A 10618-nucleotide genomic window follows, 5' to 3' on the forward strand; every position below is an offset into this window, starting at 1 on the left:
AGGCCTTTGCTGCACTCGAGATCATTCCGCACTCGCCTGCGGCTCGTGCGTAAACATTGCTCTCGTGTGCAGCAAAGTGCCACTTTCACCACTAGTTACACAAATAACTATTTCCAGCTGTTTTTTATTCTTTGGCTCTGGCTCTGCTGATTGCTGAACTGAACTAGACTGAACGTCCTGCTAAGTGAAGTGTTGAGTGCTGACTGAACTGCGAGACTGAGAAGTTTGAGACTCGAGCGAGAGTCCAGACTGAGACGATGACGATACTGAAGGTGAAGTCTGGCCAAGGCCAGTAAGGCCACTCCCACTCCCACTGGGCCGGCTTTGGGCCAGTGGCCAGTGCAACTGGCCTCCTCCTGATGACTCCCGAGCGGAGCCCGTCTGCCGTTTCCGTCTGTTTGGTTTGTTTGTTTTTGAGGTTACAAATAGTGTGAAAGAAAACGAAAACAGTTCGTCATGAATTCTTTTTCAAGGGCTTTTGATACTCAGTAGTTGTGACGGCAAATAAAATTGAACAATCAACGCTTTTTAATGCAATAATCTTTAATCAAAACATAAAATATTAAAATTAACAGTAGTAGACCTAGGGTCCTAGTAACCTAACTTGGGTTCTTGATCCTCCAATTTTTTTACTAAGCTACGTATTTTCTTCTTTAGAATGGCCCACAGCAGGTTAGAGAAGATTGGAACAATTTTTTCCAGGTAGGCCTAGGCTAGATAAGTCATGTTAAATATGATTAAATCTTCTAAGCTGGAGTTTAGAACCTCAGAGGCAGGGCCGTCTAGAGGTGGTGAGGGGGGGGGGTAGCCCAGTCGGATGTAATTTTTTTTCTGTAGGCTACATATAATCTGCTTGAGTAAAAAATTTCAGCATGGTTTTTCCAGTTCACTAAGTAGGATAGCCTAAAAATTTGTGACTTAAGTTAGGCCTAATTGTTTTGACTATGAATAAAGCTGAAACTGTGAGCAAACATTATTATTATAAGTTAGTTATTTGTGTGACAAAACGGAGACGGCTGGACATTAAATTAAGTAAATATGGGGCCCGAGATCGCTGAGCCCAGGGGCCCGTGATGGCTCTCGCCGGCCCTGCTCAGAGGCTTAATTAGGGTAACTTAATACACAAAGAATACGCGTCCGGGTAGACACAAATTAGGCGTCCGGCTGTTGCTATCATAACCTAACCTAACCAACCAAACTTGCTGATAATGAAAAAATCAATTAACTTAAAGGTTAAATTCTGTTCATAAAATAAAATTATAGTCAATAATTCCAACAAAAGATGTACTGTTAAGAAGAAATGGCATTCAAAGCAAAATCTTTGACACAAAGTTAAATATAACGATGGGATTCGAACCAGGGACCTATTGCATATCAGCCGAGCACTCTATCCACTAACTTACACCACAAAATCGATGGCTGTACATCGTATCGTTGTGATAGTGGCGTTCTGTTCCAGACTTGAAAATTTTAAGAGAAAAGTGTGTGCCAAAAATCCTCTCGCCGGAACAAAAGGAGTCCGGGATGGAAATCTGTTCTGACATCTTAAAAAACATTTAGGGAAGATCATGAACTGTTGGAAAGAGTTATTATGTGTGATGAATCATGGTTTTTACCTATGACCCAGAAACTAAGCGACAATTAATGCATTGGAAGAGTCTGAATTCACTACGAATGAAGAAAGCTCGTAATCAAGGCCATGATGATTGGAATCCATGGAATTATGTATGTAAATTAGGTTCCTGAAGGTCAAAGCTTAAATAAAGAATACTATCTTGGGGTTTTGGCCACCCTCCGTAGGCGAGTGCGAAGAAAGCGACCAGAATTGTGGAAGAACAAGTCGTGGATTCATCATCAGGACAACGCCCCGGCCCACACTGCACTAGTTGTTAAGGCATTTTTGGCCAAGAATGAGATCCCTGTGTTAGAACATCTACCACTCACTAGACCTAGCTCCGTGTGACTTTTTTATGTTCCAATAAGTGAAGGAAGTGTTGAAGGGGACCAGACTTGAGACTCGAAGACTTTTAACGATCAAATCGGCAAATAAACCTGGGAGACTATGACACTAGCTAATAAATAGTTTAATACATTACATTAGTTGCATTGATACTTTTAGGGAGTCTGCACACTAGATTTGTTTACTTCAAGTCAGGTTAAAAATGTTACCTATGGGTCTCGGGCCAAAATCAGGTCTCCTCAAAATCGGTTTGCTTTGGCAACAACTGTTGCAAACAGGCATTCCATATTTTCAATCCTAATCCAAATAATTGACATTGGATACTGCAAGTAGAAATTTCATTTATGAGAACCAGATGAAACATTTACTTTGGATAGGCCCACTGAAAATTCCATTTATGTGAACCACCGACCAAATGTGATATACCATCGACTTTGTATACTGCAAGTAGATTTCTCATTTATATGAACCAGATGAATACTGCAAGTACTGAATAGATCTAATTTAGGAGAAACGGACGTAGCATTGACTTTGGAAAAGTATTGGATTAATATGATAGCTCCTCTTTTTAACTTATTGCAAGCAGACAACTGCATTGTACAAATTTTTGTGTAAATATACTGGTTGGTTAGGGACTAAATTCCGGTACCTCTTGCACTTATGTACAAGAAGCTTTAGTCTACTAGGCTAGCAACATAATCTAATTTTGGCATACCGTATATTTTTTACTTGTTTACTATTAGTAACTACAGAATATCCATTTTAATATTACATGCTTTTTATACCATCCAGAATTATTCCTTAAGTTAATAATTACAGTATTTCTGAATTATTCCCATACACTGGATACTGGCTACTCAACAATTATCATCCTTGTATCTTTTTCAGAGTTTCCAACTTGATCAGAACAGGAGCCATGAACATAAATGATCGTCCCCTATGGTATGATGTTTACAGAAGCTTTCCCCCTTCTGTTCCTCCGAAATTTGATCGTCCTGTTCCAAACATCAAAATCAAACCAATTTTCTACAATGAAGATGTAATAAGGGCGTAAGTGTTGTTTAGCTTTACAGTAGACCCCCTCTTAACCAAACTTGTATTAACCGATAATCGGATTATCCGCCTTCGATCGTAAAATAATATAGTTTGTTTTAACCGACCTTGCTTTGAGAGCAGTTTGGTTTAACCGCCGCTTTCTAGGAATCTCGGCATTTCCGTTCCATTGCTGGGCGATGAGAACTGAACCATACGATTATCTCCACAGGATATGACTAAGAATAAGTTATTTTGAATTGGTCACAAAAAATATAGCATAGCCTATTGTCAGTTTTTCATCATCAGCACATCTGATCTGATCTGATCAGAACATCTGTGCGGCAAATTTATAACATCATAAAGTGCGTTACGATTTTGAGAACAGACTATCTTATTGTTGGAGTAATCAAATAACGCAACTTGTAGGGAGGGCAGGGAAGGGGGGTTAACAACTCCAAGGTCAAGATAGTTTTTGTGTAAATAAATATCCTGTCTTGTAACAAAATGGTTGCTTGTATCTTTAATTTCGACAGAAGGTTCTGTACTATATTAGAATGGATTTGGAAAGCATCAATTAATACATTACAGTAAAGTTATTAAAGTAAGAATTTTTATTGACTCTTGCCTAGTATATTCCACTGAAAGTAGGCCTATTAGACTAAGTGTTTTTTTTTTTTTTTAGTTTATTTGTGACTTTTCTATCAATACAAAAAAGGAGATAAGAGTAGTTTATTTTAGCGAATTTCCCTATAGGGAAGTAGCTATTACCGTAGGTCTCATGGTAAGACCTAAGCCCGGGACCGATTTACTTTTTCATTTTGATGTCCCCAGAGGCCAAAAACACCATTCGTTCAAATTTTTATATATCTATATATAGAGATATATATATATATATATATATATATATGTGTCCATCCGCACGATAACTTGAGTAATTTTTGTCCGATTTTGATGAAATTTGGTTTGAAGGTGTAAGGCGGGATAAACTTGAATGAGTTCGCGAACCAGCATGATCGGACTATGGGAACGGGGGTTTATGGGGGGTTTTATGGGGTAAAAATGGGTTTTTCCCTTTTTTGACCCTAAAAACACAAAATTTCACAATTTCTTTTTAAACCATTTTGTAGAGCTTAAAAAAACAAATAATTTAGTATATTGAAGCGTTATAATGCGCCTAATTGTTACGGAGAAAATTCAAAAAAATTGTAATTTTAAAATTCTTATGTTATTCTTATGGAGAATAAGTCAACTGTTGTAGTTTGCTTGTTTATGAACATAATTTTGATCAAATTTGGAAAATACATTAATTTCTTACTAAACCACAGTAGGCCTACCTTTTAACATTTTACCCTCCCTGTTGCAGCAAACCTAAGTACTCATTAAACTACAGTAATTCTGTTTAAACAGGGAATAGGCTAAATGTGATATTTTTAAGGAGACATTTTAGTTTAAATCCAATCAGGCAAATGGAAATTCGCTAAGTCTGCAGGTTTGCTGCGGCGGGGGTATTATAAATAATGCAAGTATGGCTTCAAAATAATGATTATATAATTCCAAATGAATAGCACTTCATTATGTTATGATTTTAAGGATCGCCCGTTTTAATTGACCTTTTGAGTTATACAAACCTAGGTCCGGTCCCATTAGGGTCGGTTAAGAGGGGGTCTACTGTATAATGAAACTGATGTGTATCAAGTTAAGTAGGACTAGGTGAACCTGTGCGAATTTGCATGATTAATAAATTAGGATAATATAGCAACGTCGTTAGAAGTTGCATCGTTGTATCGACGTTGGTCTTGAGCTCGATCGTTGGCTATATACATTCTAAGTTCTTTTTGCTGTTCAGTTGGGGTATTTTGCAGGACGGAGCTCATCATGCTGAAAACTTGCGCGTATGGGTTAATATCAAGTTGAGTCAGTGCTGCAAGAGCCATTAGCTTTGTTTAGCATTCTTTCTTGAACAGCGGTTTGGAAGTCCGTAGGTATAAATTGGGGCATATGTGGGATGCTCCCCTTCTGACGGTTGAAAGGTGACAATTGGGTGATAAATTGTGTCGTGCACCTTATACATGAAAGGCTCTCCACCGTTATGTTCTTAAATTTTAGCTCGAGTGCTGACCATTGCGCATAATATAATAGATTTCTTGGTATGGTGGTAGATTCATTTTTCCTTTATGGCAGCAGGATGAAAATCCTTCACCTCGTCCTCTTTGTTCTTCTTTAAAATGTAGCGCACCACATTTCTGACATTTTAATGCCATCTCGCCAAGTGAATGCTGCTGAATTCTTGTTCTTGTCAGAGTAATTTTGTAAATACACGTTGCCACTAACTTTTCCAGCTCTTCGTCTAGGCTCCTTCCGTTTTGCATTGCTTGCCGTATGTTGACTCGCCGTGTCCGACCGGCAATATTTCTTTGTCGTCGAGTCCTTGGCTTGCTCAAACGAAAATATAATGTTAAACTTTTCTCCCATCGTGTCCTATAGGTAACATTTCTTTGCCGGGTTCCTAATTATTTTTAAAAACATGCAAACTGTTTACATTTCAAAACCAAACAAAACAGCTGGGATTTAACTTTTTTTAAACTAATGTATTGACATCTGTTTCAGAATATAATAACATTCAAATCAATCACAATGTTATCCTTATGGAAGGAACTTTGAGGGCAGCCCACGCCCTTAAAAATATATATTTCGAAAATCTAAAGCCAGTTTGCACATCTTCACACCTAGACGAACATTTTGGTATATAATATGTGGGGTTAAATCTTGAAATAAAAAAGCCTTTTTGTTCACAAAGTTTCATGTCGCGTATTAAATATATAGAAGATAGGGCCTTCATCTATTTTTAAGGAATAGCCTAAACCATCAGATTAGAATCCCTAAACATCAGGGATCAGAAGTAATTTTCACATAAAATCCAAAAATATCGAAGAGAAATTAGTTCTTTGCACAGATAGCCATGCGAAAGACTACACTAGCCTTTTCAAGACTTTAATATTTTATATGGAAAAAAACATGCATGAAAGTGGTGACACCATATAATCTCTTTGAAAAAGAAAATTAATAAGAAAATTCATAAATTTAAAATTTATACTATAGCTCGGCCGCTTAGAAAACGACCTCCTCCAGCATTGGTTTAGCATTAGCGCGCAGGTCGTTTTCTAAGCGGCCGAGCTATAGCTGTGTACCCATTCTATGGACTGGGATCTTGTAGTCAGTTGAAACCTTCTTACAATCAGGCAGGAGTTGGTTTGCATATTTAGTGTGCATTTTTTCAGATATGCTGGCAAAACTATTATAGGAATACACATAAACATAAACCTTGCAATAATACAACATCTGACATTTTTAAGCAAAAAAAACATGCTTAGGAATTAAATGTCACCCGGATATAAATCTTGTTAGTCTGTATTTGATATCTAATGATTAAACTAAAAAAAAAAAAAACAGCTTTATAAATCTATGATGCATAGCCCTAAGGTAAAATTGAAAACTACTTCCCACACTGGCTAAAGTAGTTAAAATACTACCTCACCATTGTACACTTTATTCCGGTTGATATTTTCATTAACAAAGGTTTTGTCTTTTTCGCAATACACTGATAAATAAGCACTCTGATGTGTTAACAACAGACATACACGCAAAAGTACATAATTTAATTAGGACATTTACTATGCTTTAACCAAGGTAAAGCAAAATAAGTATTTGCCATCTTTGTTAGTGTCATCAAATGTTATCATATCGTACTTATCGTGCAGTGATAATGCCGTCTCAAATAGCAATCTATGTTTGCATAATCCCAAGATGACTTGAAATAATGTCGAAATGACTGCATACTTTATGAAATGAGGTACTAAAGACGATTTAGATTGGTAATTTACAATTAACAGTCCACGAACTATTGATAGGCAACGTAAAGCGTAAATAATTCTTGATGGTTTGCTCAAAAAATGTTTTACTCAAATGTGACAGAAAACGTAAAACTTATACAGTAAGACATCAATTAAATTTAATATGACTGTAAGAAATAAGGTGCAACAACAACGATAACTAAGCTGTAAATAGTGATGTGATGGTACTTAGAAATGGTTAACGCTACTCGCTACCACCGGTTCGAAGGAAAAGTACCAGTACCAAAAACCAATGTTAAAATATGGTTACGGACAATTTGGTAGGCCTGAGTACCCATAGGACCATAGCGTATCATTGAGCCATAGACATATTGGCAGTGGTACGGTGCAGGGATGGCAGTGCAATAGCGGTGAGCAGAAACCGAAAGTGACACATTGGAAAAGTGAGGTTAGCAGTACCGTATATCTAAACCTCTGTTAGGATCACAACTATCTTCCAAGATTGCAGCAACATCTGCAATCAAACTGTTTTTGTGATTTTTTACTTCACTCAAAAAATCATCAAAGCGCTGTCAATGAGTGGAAACCTCTTTTGTAAGCTATTGGCGACAGAGATCTACAAAATGTAAGTTTCCTAGCCGTATACAAAACTGATTCAGGGTCTTTTTCCCGGTTATCAAAACTCAAGTACAGCTCGTGACACCTTAGCTGGCAGTTGACCAATCGCTACTAGCAAGTAGCTAAAAAAAATCATATGCTGTCATGCGGGTTGCGTCAACTGCCCTCGCGACCCTCCTGAAGGCGCTCAGTACGAGAAACAAGGGGAATCAACCCCCTGAGTCAACAGAAATGTTTGCAGTCCGCTCTTATCCTTACTACCACCCACCCGCCGCCTACTCGCCTACACTGGCCATGCTAGGCTAAGTTCCAGCTTATTTGAAAACGAGCTGTACAATTTGATACACACACACACACACACACAATCTCTGGTTAACAACCTGAATGTTACATAGCAATTTAACTTTATTTACAGTTAGGCCTACACATTATTGCACTTGCGATTAATTAAATCCCATATTTAAGGCACAGCGTTTTTAATATCACTTGGTTTTGGATTTTCATACAATACCGGTACATCTTTGGAAATGCTTGCATTATTTGTATATAACATTTAATGTAAACATATCAGTGAAAGCTAAAAAAATAATCTTAATCCAAACAGCTATTTGTTGTTTCATAGATTTCGTATAAAACAGATGATTAGTATTTCATAAATGGTGGTAAATATTGGGAGAAAACTTGAGAAAAATTTCACAAAACTGGGTTTTTGGACGTCAGTTATTTTACTTCAAAAGTAGTGATGCCATATTTTAATGCCTAAAGACACTCTCGCCATTCCAGTGAATACAAAAAGACTATTTTAATCCCAATCAATCCTCTCGTTTTTCATGAGAAGGCTGCGTAAAATTCCTTCTGGGCCGTGAAAGACAGACAGACAGAAATTGAGATAAGACTTGTTTCGGCTTCTTTAATGAATAAAACGTAAAAATAACAAAAAATATATAATTGTGAATAATGTACCGACAAAACTCTAATTTTAGCAAATTTCCCTATAGGGAAGAAGCTATTACCGTTGGTGACACGGGAAAGTCCTAGGCCTGGGACCGATTTACTTTTTCATTTCAATGTCCCCAGAGGCCAAAAACACAATTTGTTCAATTTCGTTAGATTTATATATACATATATATATCTATATCTATAAAAGAGGAAGTATGTATGAATTTAGTACCCTATGGAATCTGAAACCACTCAACAGATAGCAACAAAATTTTCAGCCATAATTAAGAATTGCTAGTGTACCTGTTGCTCGAATTCGAGCAATTGCGAAGTATGACGCGCTATTTTATAACAAATAACAGTAATAATTTCTGATGACTTTAAATGAGTTTGTTTTAAGATTATGGAAATAATCACGATGTACATAACAGATCGTTATAAGTTAATCAAAATTTATTGTAAATATAATATTACCTATTTTTCAAAAGCTGATCTTGTTTTTTAGTGTTTTTTAAAAATGTATCCCACTCATAGCCGCATTAGGTTGTCCATAATAACGATTATAAACTAAAAAAAAAACATTATTTCTATTTCTTCTAACTTATTTGGTGGTGTTCTATGACTTTCCTATGTTTTCATAGTTTGCAAATCGGCTCTTTCAATGATTGCTCAAGAAATGCAGCACAGTGTTCATTTTTCTTTTTAGTATATCAAATTGGCCAGGCTTTCTCGCTTTTTCCCATTGTAATATTTACGCCAACCCAAATTCAAATAGTAAATATTTCATTTCAACCAAATCAGTAAATGTTTGTAGCACACGTTTCCTTAAATTGCAACTAAAATATGAACAGGAATTAAATTATCCAGGTGATCATAATGTAAACAAATATGTTCTTCATAAGGATAACATGGGAACTTTAAAAGCCACAGGGGCACTGCAGAGCCCAAGGGACTTTTTCAAAAATGTAAAGTCAGTTTGCAAATCAACACTGCTAGACAAACATTTTGGTATAATATGTGGGGTTAAATCTTAAAACAAAAAAGCCTTATTGTTTACAAAGTTTCATCTTTGACTATTCAATGGTTTCATGTAGCGTATTAATATCTAAAACAATACACTTTTTTAATACTACAACATAGATAATTTACACATTGACTGTTTTGTTTACAATTAACATAATATGTTCTTCTCAATTTTAATTCCTGACAACAGCCAACTCAGCCACCACATTCTTGTGTGTATGCACATCCCACTACTCACTCTACAGTATATGAAAGTTTTTATATAGTTTGATAATATGTTTCTTAATGAGGTTTTTTTTTTCAAAATCAGCAGACCAATTTAAAACAATAAAAATGTACAACTGATGTCCTCGGCTAATTATTTTTTCAAGTTTAGAAAACCGCCATTAATTTTCTAATGTTTCAGGAGGTTCCACAAAGACATGGGAAGAAGTTTGCCTGCAACAAATTTGAGGGATACAAACTTTCAAACTCTAACTCAAAAACTAATAGAACTTTGTCTCAAAATACAAAAAGAAAAGAATTTGGATTTGGACGAAGCTTACCAAGAAGCTTTTCAAGTGATTAAAACAGAAGCAATCACTTATGGGCCAACTGAAACACAGAGCTCAGATATTGCCTCTTCTTTTAAAGCTGCATTGGATAAAAAAGCCACAAGTGAACAACCTTTGAGAATTCAAGTGAAAGACATTCTGCAGGATAAATAGTGTTCATTTGTGTTATTGTTGTTTTGTAAATAATTATTACTGTAGATCCATTCTGTTTGATAATTTTCCTGTAATTTAGCAAATTTGAAATTCTCGTTGAAATAAACTATTATTGAATCTGGAATGGCAAGGACAAACTCTTGACTGTAAAATTAGTAATTGTTTTGGGAGCCCTATACCTTCCGCAAAAATTCGTGGCGTCACCCACTAGGCTCAATGCATAGTTGGTAAAATGTTTGTATATCACCATAATGTTTATTAAATAACGTAATTTTTGTAACCTGCATCAAATAACAAGAACATTGAGCCCAAACACGAAATAATTGCGATGATATTAAGCATACCACGACACCAAAACTGTATTATTTTAAAACCAAAAGTATACTTAATATCGTCGCAATTATTTCGTTTTTTTTTTTTGTCATTTGTCAATTTACATTGCTATAGACAACGTCAAAGAAATACATTAAAGTGCAGTATAAAAG

At 35.9% G+C, this 10618-nt stretch overlaps 1 protein-coding gene across 1 annotated transcript; it reads left to right on the forward strand.

The window, feature by feature from the left end:
- Positions 1 to 293: 293 nt before the first annotated feature.
- Positions 294 to 10257, forward strand: LOC128988053 (28S ribosomal protein S23, mitochondrial). Its single transcript, XM_054409235.1, has 3 exons — positions 294 to 702; positions 2849 to 3010; positions 9833 to 10257. Exons 1-3 carry the CDS (start codon positions 659 to 661, stop codon positions 10131 to 10133), a joined length of 507 nt encoding a protein of 168 aa, XP_054265210.1. The 5' UTR covers positions 294 to 658; the 3' UTR covers positions 10134 to 10257.
- Positions 10258 to 10618: the final 361 nt, after the last annotated feature.

Source organism: Macrosteles quadrilineatus, unplaced genomic scaffold (genome assembly GCF_028750875.1).
Source record: "Macrosteles quadrilineatus isolate MER2022 unplaced genomic scaffold, UCM_ALF_1.0 Scaffold_2__2_contigs__length_208266976, whole genome shotgun sequence".
Lineage (NCBI taxonomy): Eukaryota > Metazoa > Arthropoda > Insecta > Hemiptera > Cicadellidae > Macrosteles > Macrosteles quadrilineatus.